This window comes from Rissa tridactyla, chromosome 11 (assembly GCF_028500815.1).
Source record: "Rissa tridactyla isolate bRisTri1 chromosome 11, bRisTri1.patW.cur.20221130, whole genome shotgun sequence".
NCBI lineage: Eukaryota > Metazoa > Chordata > Aves > Charadriiformes > Laridae > Rissa > Rissa tridactyla.
The window spans coordinates 634,246-654,229 of NC_071476.1; the positions used below are offsets into that span (position 1 = coordinate 634,246).

General features: G+C 47.0%; 1 protein-coding gene across 7 annotated transcripts; it reads left to right on the forward strand.

Annotated features, from left to right (window-relative positions):
* Positions 1–35: 35 nt before the first annotated feature.
* On the forward strand, positions 36–16,138 carry BRD8 (bromodomain containing 8). Of its 7 annotated transcripts, XR_008468865.1 has the most exons (23): positions 36–100; positions 394–490; positions 1,186–1,255; positions 2,269–2,318; positions 3,427–3,549; positions 3,694–3,774; positions 4,233–4,297; positions 4,871–5,007; positions 5,442–5,657; positions 6,947–7,091; positions 8,238–8,447; positions 8,867–9,147; positions 9,650–10,105; positions 10,464–10,557; positions 10,772–10,818; positions 11,172–11,386; positions 11,696–11,788; positions 11,992–12,060; positions 12,750–12,927; positions 13,585–13,722; positions 14,545–14,589; positions 15,191–15,367; positions 15,742–16,138. XR_008468865.1 is itself a non-coding variant. In XM_054217499.1 (22 exons), exons 1-22 carry the CDS (start codon positions 82–84, stop codon positions 15,799–15,801), a joined length of 2,889 nt encoding a protein of 962 aa, XP_054073474.1. In that variant the 5' UTR covers positions 36–81; the 3' UTR covers positions 15,802–16,138. The 7 variants fall into 7 exon arrangements, 6 of the variants coding, with proteins under 6 accessions (XP_054073474.1, XP_054073475.1, XP_054073472.1 ...); XM_054217499.1 differs by lacking the exon at positions 15,191–15,367; XM_054217500.1 differs by lacking the exon at positions 15,191–15,367 and having other exon boundaries at positions 13,585–13,689.
* Positions 16,139–19,984: the final 3,846 nt, after the last annotated feature.

A 19,984-nucleotide genomic window follows, 5' to 3' on the forward strand; every position in this document is an offset into this window, starting at 1 on the left:
GGAGGGCGGGGAGTGCGCGCGCGCCTCCCGGCGGGCTTTGCGCGCGGCTCCGCCCCCCGTCCCTCGGGCCGGGAGGGGAAGATGGCGGCGGGGACGGGCAGTGAGTGCGGGGCCCGTCGGGAGAGGCGGCGGGGACCGGGTGGGCGGCGGAGAGGGAGCGGCGGCGGGGCCGGAGCGGTGGGGAGGGAGCAGGGGAACTTCCTGAGGAGAATTGAGCGGGGCCGAAGGGAGGGGGCGGGGCCTACGGTGGCGCGAGGGAGGGTGGGGCCAACGGACGCGGGGAGGGGCGGGGCTACAGGTGTGTGGCGGTGGGAGGGGGCGGGGCTAGCGGAGGCGTGGCGGGGGGCGCTCCCGGCGCGGCGGGCCCCTGCACTCCCTCCCCTCTCCCGGCAGAGCACAAGCTGCTGAGCGCCGGCCCCACGGAGCCCTGGTCCATCCGCGAGAAGCTCTGCCTGGCCTCCTCCGTCATGCGGAGCGGGGACCAGAACTGGTAAGGGAGGGGTCGCGGCGAGGGGCCTGTCCCGGTGCTGCTCCGCCTTCGGTGCGCACAGGCACCGGGCCCGCTCCCAGGGCTGTGTGCCGTACCGGTGTGTGGCTTTTCACCGTGCCGGTTCGCTGGGTTCATCATAAACACTTCTGCTTTCTGTGCGCTCTCTGTACAAAACAACGTTGGGCTACCAAAGATATGATGTTACAGGCATACCTTGACAATCCTTTGGCTTCTTTCGTAACTACCGCGTGAACACAGAAGTGTGTTAATCAGAACAAAGACTAACTTTATTCCAACATAAATTGGAAGACGTGAGTTGTAGTCAAGAAGGATATGTGATAACAAGACTCCTGTGTGTTGCTTCTGCACTTACAACTCTGTTTTGCTGCCTTTTTCTCCTCACCAAAGTAAAGTTTTTGTGGAGACATAATGCTCACACATAATATCATCAGAAGCTAGAAACTTGCTTTCCAAAGCAAGGAAGTGAAGCTGTTGTTTATTAGGAGCAGGCAAATATTTTTTAGTCCAAAGCCTGTACTTGAATAATTCCCAAATGTAACAATTCTGTTTTGTCATGTTTATTGTGTTTATGGGGGCTATTCAGTGCTGAATGTCAAGACAGGTCAGCGTCTTTTCTCTGTGCGTTAGTTGGGGAAGAAAGTAAGTTGACAGTGACGTACCATTTCTCTCTGTAGGGTCTCAGTCAGCAGAGCTATCAAACCTTTTGCAGAGCCAGGACGCCCACCAGACTGGTTTTCCCAAAAGGTGAGATACTGACACTTGAATCTTGGAAACGTGCAAATTCTGCATGGGATATGTAAGCTGCCTAAGAGGATGTATTTCTTGTTTTTTAAAAAAGATAGCAAAACTAATTTTTAAAAAATCAATTTCCTTTAAATTAGATTAAATACTTCTTCCTGTTTCTGAAATTAAATTAGAGCTTACAGTACAGTTGGATAAAGTTAAGAAAAAGATGAGGATGATCAAATATGTGAAACAGCTTCCTTGTAAGGGATGGCTAAGTAAGGTAGAACCCTTAACATAAAAAAGAGATAAGTAACAGGAATAGAACAGATGTCTGCACAATCAGAAGTGGCATCTTGAGGATGAGTAAGGATTAATCGTTCAGTGCTTTGTCCAGTACAAGATTTAGAGTATGTTAAGTAAGACTAACAGGAGACAGGTTCAAAGCAAACCAAAAGAGATTGTTCTTCACCAGGCAAGTAATTAAGCTGTGGCATTCCTTGCCCCAGGAATTTGTGGATGCCCATGTATTTTGGTGTGTCCTGCTGTTTGGCAAGCGCCTGGGATTTTTGTTGTATAAGGGACAGAAAGAGATTAAGAGAATCAAGGGAGGAGAAGCTGAGGTTTTTATGTTGCTTGCTGTTTCTGTTAAGCTATGAAACTGGCCTTGATATAACGATATTTTGTCTTCACCATTGAAATATTTTTGGTTTGTGTTCACAGACGGAAATGTTACAGCTACAGTTTTTCTAATCGTTGTTGCTTTGATTTCTAAATTGTTAATTGGGAGCGTCTGTTCTTTAGCTTTGTTTGAAGATCAGCCTGGGCAGTGCGAGAGTGAAAGAGTGGATATGCTTCCTCCCTTTGAGCTACACTAAGTTATAGCCGTGGGGGAAATGCTGGAGAAGGCTGTCAGTTATGTTCATAAAGCATTAGACCTCTGAAATAGGAGTAAGTGCCCTGTAGGCTTTGTTGATAGGCATTTGCTGATGCTGACTCTTCATCATCCTCTGACTTTCTTTGTTTCTTCTTAGCACTGTGCATCTCAGTATTCAGAGCTCTTGGAGACTACAGAGACCCCTAAGTGAGTACAAAGTCTGAAGCAAGTGCGGTCTGCAGGAATTTTGGGTGGACTTGTTAGTTCTTACAGCAAAGGACTTGATAGCGCTCCTCCCAAAAGGAGCGCACAGGAATGAGGAAATTCAGTTGTGATAGCGGGCATGGGTGAACAGCGGGATCAGGGTATGGCAGGTGGGGGAGATTGGCAAGCCCAGGGTATTTTTTAGAAGTTGTTTCCCGTATTTCCTTATCTTGTCTCCTTTTTTTCATAAGACCCAAGTATTTCAGTATTACATGGTTCTAAAACTGGTCACCGTGTACTTATTAGTGTCTTCCATATGCTACTACAATGTATGTCATTGCAATACGTGGCAGGGTAATTGGGGCCCCTTTGCCACAGCTCCATTTGTAAGAGTTGTGGTGTGAATTTGAGGACTTAATGCAGCAAAAAGAAACATTTGTTTGGCTGGAATAAACCACTACATTTTAGTCTTATTGATCAGAAGCTTTGCACATAAAATTATCATTCAGAATAGGGGTAGAGAAGGGGTTGTGAGAAGGGAAATGTTCTGTGTTCATCTCTGTTTTGCAGTGGTTTCTTATAATTTTCTTATCAATGCTATCACAACAGCTTTGTGGTCTCAGATATTTATCACTCCTAAATCCACGCATTTTGGTTTCAGACTTCATATCAAGTCAAATTAAATTAAAGGCAGGATGTTTAAAAGTAATACTTGTTTGCGATAGTGATGAATGATCTTCAGCACTAGAGTCGCAAGGACAAAGGACTTAATAGAGTTATTGAGGAAAAAAAAATAGATGTTTGTTCATGGGTACTAAGAATCTTCTCTGAAGTTGAATGATTGATTTTTTTCAGGTTGAGAATTTGCAGTGGGCTTGTATCATTGTTCTATTCCTGAAGTCTTTAACACTGGGTACATTTAGGAATTAGCTAAACTTTTCAGAAGAGATTGTTTGAACATCGTGCTGTCCAATATCATTTAAGAGAAATTGGAAGAGGAGGTTGATTATTTTTTTTGTGCATGCTTGTATCAGGAATGACGACAGCAGCCATTTATGTAGAGAGTACTGTGTTTCCTGTCTGAACTGTTTAGTTTTCCTCTTTTGTATAGGAGAAAACGTGGTGAGAAGGGAGAAGTTGTGGAAACTGTGGAAGATGTTATTGTGCGGAAACTGACTGCAGAACGAGTTGAGGAGTTGAAGAAAATTATTAAAGAAACACAGGAGAAATACAGGTGTGTTGCAGAGCCATTAAGCTGTGGTGCACCTGAGAGTCCCGTCTTGAAAAAGAGGCCTAAGTGGGATGGAGCTTGGGGTGAAAATGCTGCTTAGGACGTATTGTTCAGTGATGAGTGAGTAAGAAGATTTTCTGATTACAGGCAACTCAAGAAGGATGCAGAGCTGATCCAGGCTGGACACATGGATAACAGACTGGAGGAGCTGTGCAATGAGATTATGATGTGGGTTATTTAATTATTTCCATCTTGTGCTTTCTTCTGAGATTGTAGTTGCCTGACACTGTGTTTGTCAGACACCTCTTGCTCCACGTTCACTGGGAGAGAGAAACAGGGCAGCTGGGCAGATGCTTTGGCCTCGGAGGGCAGACTTAGTTTAGATTGGGGGGCACCAGCTTGTGTGGAACATCGTTTGGAGTTTCTCAGTGGAGAGCTTGGTGATGGCTTGCGATGTTGTGCTTGCCTCCTCCGTTTTGATAATCAGCTGGAAGTGAGATTTTCTGCCAAGTGTGGTGTTCTCTGACTGGCCTCTGACTCTGCTTCCCTCCTCAGAGGGTTTGAGCCTCAGTCCCCACAGGCCGGTCACTGTTGTCTGGAGATAATGGGCTGGGGGTCAGTAAACTGCAGGAGGAACTAAGGGAAGTGGGACGCTGTGTGACAGTAGGTTTTGGTTCTGTATACAGAAAGAAAAAAATGGAAGAGGAGGAGGCAGAAGTCAAGAGGAAGGCTACAGATGCTGCTTATCAGGGTAAGCTGGAAATGAGCTGCTTTACTCCTCCTCAGAGAGAGATGCGTATGTTCTTAGGAACATTTGGGAAATACTTAAGTCCTGTTAAGACCTGTTCAGGAAGAATTCCTTGACCCTAGGAGTTAGAAAGAAAGATGATACTCTCTTTCCAGTACTGTTATTTGTAACAGGGAAAAATGCAGAGTCTTCTGAGAAGAGAACAAATTCTGTAGAAAAGGTATATCTAAGAGAAGGCAGGATGAGCAGGAACTCTCTGCTAGAATGTCAGGCTTTTCACCCCTTTAATTTTGCCTGTAGTTTTACTGTTGTCTGAAGATAAAAGGAAGAGAGATTTGTTCTGAGTGTTTAATTAATTTCTAATTCTTGGGACAATTCAGTGAACTAAACTGCCAGTGCTGGGAGGTGATGAATACCCAGCTGTATTATTTGTGAACTGAGCCTAGTGTGGTGCAAGAAATTCCTACAATATAAATTGCTTTCTTAGGGTTCTTTAGGATAAAGTCAGAGGTAACTCTCGGGGACCGTCCAAGATGGAGTCAGGGAATCTCACTTATTTTTTCTGTTCTCTTCCAGCTCGTCAGGCCATTAAGAATCCGCCACGACGATTAACAGGTGTGATGGTTCGCTCCCCTGCAGGCTCAACCTCCCCCGGGGGAGAATATGCTCTGGGAGATCTGTCTCAGCCCGCTGTGGATGAGGCCAGTCCAGGGGTAAGGATGCTTCCCGTGGTAAGAGGGGAAGACCACCTTGGGTCGTGGGGCTCCGTGTCCATCATGGAACAAGAGCCTGGGGAGAAGCCTTTGCCTTGTTTTGCAGACTTTTCGCTGTGGTAGTGCTTTAGTGTGGTTGATGTACAGTGCTGCTCGAGATACGTGTCCTCTTCCATGTCTGTGATGATCAGGCGCCCGGATCAAAGGCTATGTAGGGGCGTCAGTGGGTTGTCCAGGCAGTCTTCTGTGTGTGCCTGGGCAATGGCACTCCAGGGCAGGGAAAGGGTGAAAGCATATGCCTGGAGTAGGTGTAGCGAGTGAATGGAGTAGGTGTCTGTGGTGTGCTGGATCAATGCTCTTGGGGGAAGGAGCAAGTGGGGCTAGTCCGTGTGGTGGAGTGTGGCTTTGAACAGTGTGGTTTTTCTCTTTCTCAGGTCACTCCAGGGACATTGCCCAGCACCCCAGTTGCCTCCTTCATTGGAATCCCTGACACCCCTCCAGGCTCTGCTCCCCTGGATGCCCCCATGACCCCAGTCACTGATGATTCACCCCAGAAAAAGATGCTAGGACAAAAAGCAACTCCGCCTCCTTCCCCTCTGCTCTCAGAGCTGCTGAAGAAGGGCAGTCTCCTGCCCACAAGCCCCAGGCTGGTATGGAGCTCTCTGCTCATATATGCAAGCACACAAACAATTTGCTCCAGACTCTCCCACTGAAAAAGGGGGAGCTGCAAAGGCTTCTTAAAAACATAGTTTTTGTGACAGTCCCAACAGAAGTGATATCTGAGAGAAATAATTACCCCTGTGAGCCACAGAGATGGGACCCTTTCCCAGCAGTCCTGTGGGCGCAGGACTGCAGGATTCGTTCAGCACACAGGACTGGCTGTCTCCCTTCAGTTGTAAGGAGTTGGAGTTGCAGGTTTTGCTAGGGGAAATTGTTTTCCCCAGGGGAGGGGGCGTGTTAGTCAGCATCATCCTGAGTGGTCTCCATGGAGGTGTTCTTCGTGATACCTACTTTGGGCTCACAATTCGTCTTTACGTATTGGCAGGAAGTTGAGTTTCAATATTTGTAATGGGTCTTAGCACAGGAGTACGCAGTCCTTTAATGGGGTTTATGGCCGATGTTGAAGTGCTTCAGTCTTCTCGTAGTTGTAGACAGTTACTGAAATCACTGTGATGACAAGCCATTTTGACCTTTCTGGTGTTAGAGACTCTGGAAGTCTCAGGAGGGCAACCACTGCTGACACCGTTCAGAGCCCAGTCTGAAAATGGCAGCCATCAGCCTGCCTGTGGCATGAATTCCCCGTGTTAGTGCTTGTGTGATGGAATAGGAGTATTGCTGTTGACTTTCTTTTTCTAGTCGTCAGATATGGGGTCTTTTCTATTTGTTAGCTCAGGTAAATGGTCCACGGGTTCTGTGTTTGCAGGGTGCAATGTAACACAGGAAAGATGATGGGTGTGAAAGACTGGGTTTTCTTTCTACCAGCAGGACTGTTTTATATCTGCTTCAAGGTCCATCACAGGTTTACTGTGTGGCCTTTGATAGAGTTACTTTCCATCTTGGTGCTTTATTTTCCCTCAGCTCAAAATAAGGGATAATTCCATGCCATCTCAGGGATGTATCTGGATACTCAGGCTGGTACGTTTAAAGGATTGTGAGGTCCTTGAGCAGAGGAACAAAGGTAGAGCAAATGACGTATTTGGCCTAACTTCAAAAGAAGGTGGCACGGCAGCTGTGTCGTAGCTGAAGAATAACAACTAGTTTCGGGGTGTCATGTTGTGCGCTGGCATAAGGGGCCTCAGGCAGGGAGTAGACGGGACAAAAAGCCCAGAAGAAATGCTGAGACAGCAAATGATGGACATATTCATGAAGGTGCCTATCTGGCAGAGAATCACTGGTGTGATGGTTTCTCCAGGAACTTCAGCTGTGTCCTCTTTGGCAGGTTGGTGAAAGCGAAATGGCAGTGGTTTCTGGTCACATGAACAGCTCGGGAGTCCTGCTGGAGGTAGGAAGCGTCCTTCCAGTGCTGCACAGTGGGGAAATGCAGTCGGCACCTGGTGCTGTCCCTGCATCTCCTGCTGCTTCAGGTAACTCAGGACTCTCCCTGTACAGTTCTCCCTCCAGATGTCCCTTCAGACTATTCTATGAATTTTCTTTGGAGAGAGATAAAGGGCATCTAGCCTAGCTTATTTATGAGTTATGTTCCTATTTCTGTACCCCTGTCACTCTCTCCCCTACTTTTTTTTAAGAATAATCTAATCCTTGCAGAAGAAAGAGTGCCTTCGTCTAGAACTACTGAAACAATTAGACTTGATTTGATCCTGGTCCATGCGTTCTAGTTTTCTGGTTTTGACACCAGGCATTTCAGTGTGGAAAGGAAGGGTCAGTTGAGGGGGAGTTGGGGGAAAATTAGTCTAGTATCTGATTCCCAATGTGTCAAACCACAGCTCCCTGTGAATCTGGAGAACTCATGTGTCTTTACCTCTGCTTTAGTTTAGAGAGCCGTTGAGGGTTAGACCACAGTGGACTGTGGGCTCCAGAGCAAGTTCCACAGAGTGGGGTGAGAGGGACAATGCAAGGGTCTTTGCATGGGCCCACATCAGAGCAACCTGCCAAAGGCACTGCTAACCAGTGGTGTAGTCACATTGTCTGCAACTGAGGATTTATGCCATTCATTCATATATAATTCCGTACAAATAATCTCACTTTCGTTATCCCTGTCTATTCTTTAAGACCTGTTAATTTGATCCAGACAGTTCAGTTAAATTCAGACTGGAAGTTACAGCTAAGATGTGTGGCAACCTTTGATACAAGAGGAATTCTTCAGGAAACCTCTGCAAAGAGATCCCCTCTGCTCCCTTCCAGCTCCTGTGATGACTGTTTGTCTTGGCTTACCTTGTGTGGCTCTCTCGGCACTGTTTTTCAGATTTCCTGTAATTGTATTGGGATGAGCCTTTGGAAGGGCATCTCTGCATGTGTGGCTTAGCCTGTCCAGCCCTTACATTGAACACAGTGTCCCATACTCTGCATGATCCTGTCTCAGACTGCACACACAAGGAGTTGTGCGTTTTTGGTGCAGGTTCTCCATATAGCTTTTGGGACTGTTTATAGGTATTTCTCAGTGTCTTCTCCCAGAAGAAGCCACCAGACAGTGAAGAGCCCAGTGGTGGCTTTGTGGACTTCAGTGGTGGCTGCTTCTTGCTCATGTGCCTTTCCCTTCTACTCTCTGTTAGGTGCTCCTACGCTTTCCCGGCTTTTAGAAGCTGGTCCTGCACAGTTCACCTCACCTCTTGCTTCCTTCTCCGCTGTTGCCAGCGAACCTCCAGCTAAGCTCCTGCCACCCCCCGTAGAGCCTGTGCCTCAGGCAACCATTGTCATGATGCCCACGCTGTCAGCACCATCCGTTGTGCCACCAGCTGCAGCTCCAGAAAGCGTAGCCACAGGTGCGTTCCTGAACTACGCACTCGTAGGTCATGCACTGCTGGAAAGCAGAACTTCCCTTGGGATCAGCACCCAGCGAGCTCTCAGCTGGCCGTTTATCAGCTCAGACTCACCCTCCTTGCTGAAAGGACGGTCATGGCTGGGCTCTGGAGTAAACAGATGGTTTAAAACAGGATTTGCTGGGTGGGGGTGGGGGTGCTAATGGTATGTTGCTGGATTGTGGTTCAAGGGCTGGAATCTCACTTTGTCTCTACTGTGGGAAAGCAAACCCATAATTGTCTTTCATTTTCCTAAGCCATGCTGTTGTGGGTGGACCCGGGATACTTGCGGTTAGTGCTTGGTCTTACCCACTGCGGTATTTGTTTATGTGGGCGTGACTTCTCCAGATCGGTCTCTGATTGTCACTCTCATCCTTGTGCAGTGAGCCAGCCAGAAGCCTGTGTTTCCATGGAGGCAGTATCTGATTCCCATACTGTGACAGTATCCATGGACAGCAGTGAAATATCCATGATCATTGATTCCATCAAGAAAGAGTGCCTGGGTTCTGGGGCTGGCAGCACTGCAGGGTCTTCCAAAGATCACTGCATAGATGGGAAAGAAGACCTGGATTTGGCTGAGAAAATGGATATTGCAGTGTCCTATACGGGGGAAGAGCTGGACTTCGATACAGTTGGAAATATTATAGCCATCATTGAGGACAAGGTAAATGAGCAAAGCAGAGTGCCAGTGCCTTTTGCTCCACATCTAGTTTGGTTAATCTCAAGTGATTGCTGTTCACCAATTTAGATAGCTTAAACAAGTACGAAGTAACTGTTCCAAAATGCACATTCTTAACCATCGTTGTCCAGATCAATAGGAAATGATCCTACGACACCACTGCTGCCCATCTGCCACATTTAGCCTGGTGCTCCTTCAGAGTGCAGAAAGGAATCTCTTTTCTACCGCATGTTGGGTAGGGATTGGGTCACATCTCTGGCAGACAAATGAGCCCTGCTTTACTTCCAAGAGTGCTGTATTCCTGAAACTGAAGCTCCACAGGAGACTCCCACAGGGAGTGATACGGGTCTGCCTGCGAAAGGCAACTTTGTAAACCCAGTACACCGGGTTTTCCACAGTTTTCTCATTACCAAGTATCATGAATATTTTTTTAATCCCTCTTTCTGACTTCAGCCTGCACTGCTGTGTGTTTGTTTTGGCAATAAAGGTAGATGACCACCCTGAAGTTCTGGATGCAGCAGTCGTCGAAGCTGCTCTGTCTTCTTTCTGTGAAGATACTGATGACCCTCAGACCCTGCCTGGCCCATGGGAACACTCAATTCGTCAGGAGCATGAGAAACAGGCCCAGATACCCCAAGTATCTGTGACTGTGAAGCAGGAGAGACTGGAGTGTGAGGAGCCAGAGGCAAAGGGAATTCGAGACCTAATGGGCATTGGAGAGCTGGGATCGGAAATAAAGACAGAACCTGCAGAGCAGGAGCAGAATCAGCTGGGCTCTGAGGAAACTGTACCAGCAGCTGCAAGAGCGACAGAAACACCAGAGCTTAGAAGTCAAGAGGTAGAAGAGGATCAAAGAGCAGCTGTAGCAGCAGCAGAGACTTCTGAAATTGAGATAGAATCGGCCAAGGGAGAAGATGCAGTGCACAGTACAGTGAAGATAGAGGTATGTGAGTAGAGAGGCTCTCTGGAACTGGTGTGGGGAAAGAAAGGAGCAGTTGTGGCAGGTAGGAAAGAGGTTTAGAGGAAGGATGACTGCTGGGTTGAAGGTGACCCTTCAATGAATGTGCCTTGACTGTTTTTGTGGGAGTCGTGCTGCTGATCTGTTCGATCTGCAGAGAAGCGCTCTGCTTTAGGCAGTACCTTTATGCATCTTCCCCCGCCCATGTGCAGAATCGCTGTTGGGAAGGTGCTCAGGGAAGTTTGTTGCATTCAGTTAGCTCAGGCTGAGTGAGATGTGCCCACACCTTCACTGAAGTAAGCTGACACAAACATCTAGATTTGTGCATTTCTCTTCCCTCCAGACCCCACCTGATGATGATTCATCCCCTCCACAAGTCCCAAATGTGAGTGAAGACTCCTCACAGGCTGATGTTCAGCACAAATTTGAGCTGTCAGGTAACTTAATTCAGCTAGGAAATCTTTTACATGCAACATTGTTAGCTGGATAGATGTCAGTGATCTGGTTCAGGTTTTTTGGGGAGGAGGGAGAAAAGATATGTGTAGGAACAGTGGTAATTACTGCAGGGCAGTAGGCATCGGTGCAGGAGCTTGTGTGGGAAAGACTGCTTTGGAGAATCAACCTTTCTGCTCTTCTTTCTTTCTTTCACAGAGTCAATGAAGGAGGAGGCCCAAGCCCTGTTTAGGAGTCAGATGAAGGTAATTCTGCCTTGGTTGTAGTCATCTTGAGTTTATTAGTAACATCTCACTGCTGCTGCTTCACGTGCTGAAAAGCAAAGCTTGCATTCAGCTTTCTGCACTGAGAATTGGTCAGTCGGAAGTCGGAGCTAAAGGGGAGATCGGTTCAGGCACTAAAGCTGTTTGTGCGTGTGTTTCTGTTTCTGCAGCGGGAGGCAGGGCAGGGTAGAATGACTAGGATTTTGTGAAAGTGCCTGTACAGTTAGCAGCAGCCGTAGCAAGAAAATGACTTTGCTTGCAGAACCATAGTTGCTTTGGAGGCTCTGAGCTGCTGCTTTAGCTGGCTGTGCAGACTCATGAACTCTGTGTTTCAGGATGGGCAGGGTGAAGAGGATGATGAGGATGGTGCCAGTGAGGCTGCTAGTTTGGAGGAACCCAAAGAAGAAGATCAGGGTGAGGGATATCTATCGGAGATGGATAACGAACCTCCTGTGAGTGAGAGCGATGATGGCTTCAGTGTCCATAACGCACCTTTGCAGTCTCACACGCTCGCCGACTCCATCCCCAGCAGCCCGGCCTCCTCACAGTTGTGAGTATCAGCGAAGCTCTCAGGCACACAGGTGCAAAGCCCGGGCTAGTTTGTGGAGGGACTGTAGGATTTTCATTTCTGCTTTGCTGACTCAGTGGGTCTGCAGCGGGAATTGTTGATGATTTGTCTGGTTCTCCGTGCTTACAAGTGCGAGTGTACAGACAGCGCCATAGTACCAGGTCCCTTTTATTTTCTTGCTGTCTTTGGCATGGATTTTCGTAGGCATGTCAAAGGCAAAATGAACTGTAAGGTCTCTGCTCCGAGGCAGTATGCAGACTCCTGAAGGAAGTCCTATTCTTTTCTTCCCAGCTCAGTGTGCAGTGAGGACCAGGAAGCAATACAGGCCCAGAAGATCTGGAAGAAAGCCATCATGCTAGTTTGGAGAGCAGCAGCTAATCACAGGTGAGTTTGATATCTTGAGAACTGGCAGAAAGAAGTGACTAATCCAAGACAAGTCTCCACTCTCCCATCTCGGAGACTCATCTGTCTTGGTACCGGGAGATGATGAATCATATTGTTACTGGTAGCAGACGAATAAACATGAGAGCATGAAACAAATATTTACCAGCAAGGACAGCCCCTAAACAGACTCCTTCTCTCTGCAGGTACGCCAACGTCTTCCTGCAGCCCGTAACTGACGATATAGCACCAGGCTACCACAGTATTGTGCAGAGGTGAGTCTCAGCAGTCTTCTCTCATTAGAGCTCTGTATATTTGCATATTTGTGTAGGGATTTCTGTCAGGAACGATGTAGTTTTTGGCTGCTGTGCAGACTGCAAGACTTGGAAAATTATTTTTTTTCTGGCATGATTCAGTCAGAAACAGGTTTCCCCAAGAAAAGGGACTTCACACAACTCTCTCTTTGAGTGAAGTACACTGACTTACTAGAGCATTATCTGTAAGGTGGTGTGTGACTGATTTACTTCTCTCAGTTTCTATCCAAGGGTAGGATTTAATCCTTGAAATTCCAAATACCTATCTTCTTTAGTCAGCATTTTTTTACTGTCCTGAGTAGTGGACTCTTCACCAGAATCCCCTGGTAGCCCTGGAAATCTCTCCTAAACAGTTCAGTGGCTGCAGCTCAAGCTCCTTAGTGTCTCCTTCAGCGGTGCCTGGAGAACGTAAATGCCTTTCCCGAGGCGTCTCTCACACCATTGTTACCATTCATGGTAACTGCTGGACGGCTTGTGTCTTCTGACCTGAGACCTTGGTACCCAGGAACACAGCCTGTGTGGGGGAGAACCTATTGGCTGAATTAAATAGATGGCCTAATGAGAAATGTTACGGACCAAGGGCTGTTCACAAGAGAGTGGGGAAAGCGATAAATATTTCTGTTGCTATTTTGACTGCATTTCTTTCATAGGCCAATGGATTTATCTACCATCAAAAAGAACATTGAGAATGGTCTGATACGAACCACAGCTGAGTTCCAGCGTGATATTATGCTGATGTTTCAAAATGCAGTTATGTACAACAGCTCTGACCATGATGTGTACCACATGGCTGTGGAGATGCAGCGAGACGTCCTGGAGCAGATCCAGGTAAAGTACTGAGCTGAGGCCAGTGCAGGACAGAGCATCTGCCTTGGTCCATAGGTACGGGAAAGGCTTCTGGATGTGAGACCACAGTTTCACTCACAGTGGCTTTGAATGAAGTAGTCCTACCCTTTCCTGCATCTCTTGTGCTAGATCAAGTGTTTGTGGTGAACTAGATTGTGGATAAGGTAAAACTAATGCAGCAAAATGTTTTTTAGGTTCAGCCCAGACCAATTTCAAATCTAGTTTCCTTCAGGGAAATGCTTAGGCCAGCAAGAACCAGGGTGTGGTTCAGGAACAGAAACAAGCAACAAGAACGGTGAATGACAGGGGACGCAGTTCCTTCTTTCGGTGGCTGTGCTGGTTTATGCTGGTGTGAAGTGTCCGTGGAACAGTGTCCTGTGAATATATGCCATTCAAAATTTCTTGTGAAGTAGGATGTCCCAACTGGCAGGGCTAACAGAGTTTGAACTGGAGTATTGTAGTTCCTCAGGACTTGTGGCTTCTGAGGTAAATTGGGGAACTTATTCTGAGCAGCAGACAAGGAACTGAAACTGCCTCTGACCCAATCATTCCCAGTCTGTGGTTTGTGATAGTTCACTGACACACGCTAACTGAGCTTGTGTTGCCTGCGGATCTTAACGGAGTGTGGTTTTCTTGCAGCAATTTCTGGCCACGCAGCTGATCATGCAAACATCGGAGTCAGGGATCAGTGCAAAGAGCCTGCGTGGGCGAGACTCCACTCGCAAGCAAGATGCTTCGGAGAAGGTGAGAATGCTGCACCCTGTGGAAGGGCACTTGGTATGTTTTGAAGAATCCCAAGATACTGCATGAAGTTCCCATACCAAAGATAGGCAGAATGTTCTTTGACATTGCAGTAGGTCCGGGATTTTCATGTGGAGAAATTTTTCTTTAAATGTGTCGATGGATGAGATTTCATCTCTGGAGCTGTATGTCATCCCAGAGGCGGGTCTCGGGAGTTTTTTTTCTGTAATCCCAATAGTTCTGTTCCCTGTTTTTAAAAACAGGTGATGAAAACTGTGGGGAAGTGAACAGAGTATTGGAAGAGGCGTGATGTGGCAGGAAGGTGAAGGTGTAGAGAATTAGAAGACTAGCCTCTGCTGTGTTCTTCACTTCCTAGTTAGATTTTTAGAACCAGGGAATCACTCCAGTCTGGTCTGCTGTGTAAAACACACCAGGGAACCTTTGACTTCTGCACTGATCTGGACTAATAGCCATGTAGATTGGTTTGGTTTTTTCCTTATGTGAAGACACATCCAGACTTGATTAAGTGGCCTCAAGTGCTTTCAGCTGGTGCACACAACATTGTGACAGCAAGGACCGCCTGCTTAGTTCTAGTGGCAACTGCACGGTGCAGAAATTGTTTGGTAGACCAGGCGTTGCCACGGCTGAGGAGGGAATATCCCTTTCCTAGCATTCTGACTCTTGCAGTATCCCTCTTTTGTCCATTTTAATGTTCCTGCTGCATAAGGCTGATGCCATGCGGGATGGGGAGCGGGGCACATGTTTCTCTATGCTCATGCGTGGGCTCAGTGCTTCTGTGTGGTGTGTGCATCTCTGTATCTGATATCTGATGAGTCCTTCTGTTTGGCCTTTTAACAGGACAGTGTGCCAATGGGCTCTCCTGCCTTCCTTCTCTCTCTCTTTGTAAGTATTGAAAGGCTCCAGCAGGTACTGCAGTACTGCTGGCAGTGTGCTCTGCTCCTTGTCTGGGTGATCGCTGCGCTGTCACAGCATCCTTAGCATTGCCGCGGTGTGTGTTTAACTTAACGGGCTGTACAACTGTGATCATTAGAGAAGAAACATCTCCGTTCTTTATTCTCAGCGTGGGTGAGTGGGAGGGGCTTCACTCTTTTCTTCTGGTTCCAAGTGTTCTCGTTTTGTCATCTGCCTTTGCTTTTTTCCTCAACTTCTCTCCTGCTTTCTTTCCTTGTAAGTGGGAAGACAGACCAAGTGGTGCAGTACTGTAGTTCTTGCATCTCTCGTGTTTATGCAGCTGCCCCTTCCGCACATTCGAGACAGTACAAAGGGTCTTGGGAAAGTGAGGAGTCAGCCGTGTGCTCCTTTATCATTCATGGTCCAGAAAGGAAATAAGATACTCTGCAGAAATACCTTGTTCTCTGCCTCTGGTGATCTGGAAGTGTTTGGAAAAATATTCCCTCTGGGAAAACCCCAAGTCTCTGAGTTGCGGGGAGGAGAGAGGGGAGGAAGATGGAGAGTTGTTTTTTTCTCTCGCACATATCTAAAGACAGAGGAGTACTCCGGGAGAGTCAGCATGTCAGCCAGAGGGAGAGGGCAGCGGATCAAAGGAAGCTCTCAGCTCGCCTTCTGCTCATGGAAAGGAGCTGTGCGGAGAAACTAGGGAGCTAGTGCCAGGGTCACTCAACTGGAGGATCACTTCCCATAGGGATCAGCAGCTGATAAGGTAGGTTAGTCAGCAGTTTCCTCTTCCCATCTTAAGAGCCAAGCTAGAATCTGCCACTTAGGAGAAAGCCTGCACTGTGCAGGCTCCAAAAGCATCTGTCTGGGCAAGAGCCTTGTTGCCTCTCTCTGCCCTGGCTGCCAGCAGCACACAGAAATGCTGCAGATCCCAGTGTCTGTGCTGTGCCCAGGGTGAATTTTAGGTAGGTCTGCAGGCAGGCCTCCCCAGGCCTTCTTAGGGACAGCTTCCCTTTCTCCTGTTTGGAAGGCATGAAAAGTTGTTGCCAGATGCACAGTTCCTTACCTCCCCGAGTGCTGGAGGAAGCGTTTCGCGTTTAGGGTTGCATAACTAACTCTTTTTGTTTGCCTTGTGACTAGGATGGCGGCACCAGAGGGCGTCGCTGTGCCATCGAGGCAGACATGAAGATGAAGAAATGATGCTGCAGGCACCTGGCATGCCAAGCTGGAGTGCAAGCACGATGCGGTTAACAGCTCTTGGAAGAGGAAGAAAAGCTGCAGGTCCATTTCTGGGACCTGGACCACCTTCTTTGCTTGCCCCTCTGGAAAGCAGTGTCTCGTCGGAATGTGTAACCCAAAGAAAATTCCCTGGAGGGGAAGACTAGCCCCCCTGCCTGTTTTAGGGCAGTCGTCTTGGGCTTCATCAGTGTTCTGGTGTTAGCTAGCAGCTGGTGGCTCGTATGTACTGTAATGTGAAGTGTACAGATTTTTACTAGTGATGTGTAAATGTGTATGTATATTAAAGTCTGGGAACAAATCCAGGGTCTGGTGTGCAGTGTACTGAGCATCGCATCTCTCCGCAGTGAGGAACTCTGTTTTTGTACAAGCGTGCATACCTGTCTTGAGTATCTGCAAATATAACTCTCTTCCAGTTATCCATATAGCATACACACATGGCAGAGCTTTGACGTTAGAGACAATCCATTAATCATGGGAATTGGATGGAGGGGAACGTTCCCTGCCTAAGTGTGTGAGAATATGGCACTGCTGTGATGGAATAGGAGATCTAACCATGAGAAAACCATGAGAAGTTGTATTCAACAGCCTTGTTGGAGTTTTCGTTAAGATACCGGTGTATTGAACCTTAGGTTCTTTCCCCAGAGATTCGTAAAGGGTACGCTCGTCAGAGTGAAAATCTGTGATTCCAGCAGCTGTAGGCATAGCAGTACCTGGTTTCACATCTGAGCTTGTGAACTGCTTCTTTCTACTGGAAATTACAGTTCTTTTCCTCGGCAAGATGGGCGGTTAACTGAGGTTTAAGTTCTCTGTGACAATTTTCAAGTCGCCGTCTTATTTTCTGCTCATACGACCTGTGAGCTTGCCTATTTTCTGCCCCCATGACCTTCCAGAGGAAAAAAAGCCAAAACCAACAAACATTATCCTTCCCGATGCTTGCAGCAGCTGGGAGTAGTGTACAGGGTGCAGCTCTCTGAGACACAAGTTGCAGGAAACTTGAGTCATTGCGATTAAGAGCAGAGGGATTCTTACCTTACTTTGATTTTCACAAGTTGTGTTGAAATTGGTTGAGCCTGCTGTATGGAGTCTCATGTTTGGCTCGGGTATATTTCCACCAAGAGTCACTCTATATTGATGCTAGAGATGTAGAATCATTTGATGCTAGAAGTGTATCCTTTGGTTTGCTTGCTGCTTAATTTTGTTTCACTACTGAAATTGGGAACAAATTTCTGGTTTGAATTTTTATGGCCTCGGTTTCCGGAGATTACAGGTTGTTAAGTTCATAGCACAAAAACTTACAGGTTTCTTTTGGTTTCTGGTATTTTATGGGATAATTTAAGTTGGAAGGGACCTCTTAGCATTTATCTAGTCCAACCTGCTGCTCCAGGCAGGGCCAGCTTCAAAGGTAGATCAGGTTGCTCGGAACCTCGTCTAGTCAAGTTTTGAAAATCAAGGATGGAGATTCCCTAACCCCTCTGGACAACTCGGTTTCAGTGCTTGCCCACCCTCATGGAGTAAACATTGACGTCCACATTGAATTTCCTTTGGTGCATTGTCATCACTGCCCCCTCTCCTTTCACTGTCGGCCACTGAGAAGAGTGGCTGCGTGTCCTCTGTAACGCCTCTGCCCCGTCTTTGTCCGTGTTGAGAAAGTGAAGTTGCACACGCGGGAGGACTTCTGTCATTCCCACTAGTAACTTGCTTTTGCTGTGGAAAGTGTTCCTGCTCATTCCTGCCCTTGGTTTCTTCTCTTAACCAGGTATTTTTCCCTCAAAGAGCCTTTTCTCTTGTCCCATGACATTTTAATAGCCTTTAACGATGTTTAAGATGTTTAAAAATCTAAGAGATGATTTTCCTCCACAGAGCCCCGTTGCCTCTTTCCCAGTTCATCACCTCACGCTCTGACTGCTAATTCTGGTTTTGCTAATCCTTGGTTCTGATCTGTCTAGTGCAGAGCTCGGGCTCGGTGTGCCGCATCTCCCAGCAGCACCCTTTCACAGCCGGAGCAGTCGCACCGGTCTGGTTTTCCTGCGCTGGGGGTAGCTTGAGGGACAGGTTACACAGCCCAGGTTTGGTCACACTACACTTAAGCTTCTTTAGGACTCCCGAGTGAATCCCAACTGGTTCTAAGGTCTCCTTCAAATTGTTCTAAAACCTCCCCTGTTGACATTTTAATTAGAAACAGTCTCTCGGGCCAATCCCAAGAGAAAGTCTCGTGTGATCTCCTCTGTGGCAACTGCTGATAATGATGATTAATTTGGTTTTCCCAACTGTCCCTATTTTCAGATGTTTGGCACTGATCATGCGTCATCCCCCCGATCATCTGGCAGCTCTCTGCTTCTGATGTTTTTGATGAAGTTTGTTGTTGTTATTTGCTTTTATGTCTTTAGCAAATTGTTCTTCAATTTTTTCTTTTTTTTTTTTTACCTACTTTTTTGTGGATTCTACATTTCATTTACTAGACTTACGGCTTTTATCATTTTTCTTGTTTTGACACGTGTAAGTTCCTTTTAAAGGACGTCTTTTTTATTTCTAACAGCTTTCTCTCATATCAGCGAGGGTTGCGCAGTGTCTGATCTCTGCAAGGTGAACTAGAACTTTCCAATTTGATACGATTCCTTGCTGGTGACTTATGTAGCCAACATAATTAAGAACCGTCAGCAGTTCTTAATTGATCGCTGAAGCCTGTATCTTTTTGTCCCTTATTTTTTGTACAGGATTAGTATGGAACTAAGCAGTCTGTAATTATCTCACTCATCCCGCTTGTCTTGCACCAATGCTGCTGTTCCGCTCTCTGTCATCTTGACTCTTCCAAGATTTGGTAAAACGGAACATAAGGCCGAAGATCTTTCTCATCAATGCTTTTGCCCGAGTTCCCTGGGCCTCCTGATGTTAAAATGCTTATCCCTCTCAGCTGGAGTACAGCGAGATGATCCCAAGTGATTGGATTCCCCTAGGCTAAGGCTTTCTGTTCTCCAGCTGAGCCGCGCTGGCTGGCTCCGCGTGCGCGGCCAGCTCTGCCGATGGTGCAGGAAAGCGCTTCAGGCGTGGGGTTACTCTTCAGATGAAATCGCAGTTTGCCCAACTCCTTCAGCTGCAAGCTGAAAGCAGGTAATGTTATCTCTCACCTCATCAACTTTTAACTGCTTTCACTGAAGTTAACTTTGAAAGAGGTTTCAGAAGGACAGCCTTTCGGATCCTAGCTCTGCTTGCAAGTTCATAAAGTAAGCAAATAAGTTTTCTTTTTCTTATCCCAAACCCAATGGATTCCCTGTTCCTCCCAGTTATGCAGCATACGCTGTATTTCTAGCTGTGCTAGCGGTCCTGAGAATGCAAAAGGAAATCAGTGAGAAATGGGCTTGTTCAAAACTCTGGAAAAATTAGTTTGTACATAATTAACTGAAAACTCTAAAGACACTGCTAATTAATGCATAGAATTCTCCATAGGTGTAGCATCCAGGCAGCTGAGTTCAGTGGTGAGATAGAGATTTTTCTAACAGCCTTTACTGTTGTTACTGTGACTCTGCAAGCAATTCCCTAGACGGAGAGAAATCATAGCGGACTCGTGCATGGACTAATGAACAGAGATTAAATTAATTGTTTCTTCCTTCTTAAGAGAATATTAACTTTCATTTTCTGAAATGTGTAGAACTGTCCCCTGTCAGTGTGTGGCTGTGCGTGGTTATAATTCTTCTGACTCAGGTACACAGGGTGTCACCATGCAGCTAAATCACATCTGTCACTTTCAAAACAAACCGTTTGTAGAGTTTGTAATAAGTTATTTCCAATGTAAAAAGTTCTCAAGGGGCAGCAAAGGGAATTTCAGTGAGTTGTCCTTGGAGTCACGAGTTGTTCAGCCGCTCAGGAGCCCGGCAGGACTTGTTTTGAGCTGGCTGCTGGATGCCTTCAGCACCGTAAACATGGAGCATCCAGCAAAGCCAGATGCTCCCAACCGCCTCAGCATCCTCCAAGCGCCCTGGGCAGGGGGAGAGCACAGCAAAAGCACCAGAAAACCTGAAATTCAGTTGCTCTGAAATGACAGTTTGTGTTGCAGAGCTACAGCCCCGCCACGTGCTGTGAGCTGTGGGCTCAGGCTGCTCTCCTCACAGAGTCCTTCCCGTGATGTGGCCCTCTGAGTATGTCTGGA

Excerpts from the sequence above, each read along its gene's own strand:
- BRD8 (XM_054217497.1), top strand. Across the intron at positions 7,092-8,237 it reads TGCATCTCCTGCTGCTTCAG|GTGCTCCTACGCTTTCCCGG; the intron begins GTAACTCAGGAC and ends ACTCTCTGTTAG. Across the intron at positions 10,819-11,171 it reads TGTTTAGGAGTCAGATGAAG|GATGGGCAGGGTGAAGAGGA; the intron begins GTAATTCTGCCT and ends TCTGTGTTTCAG.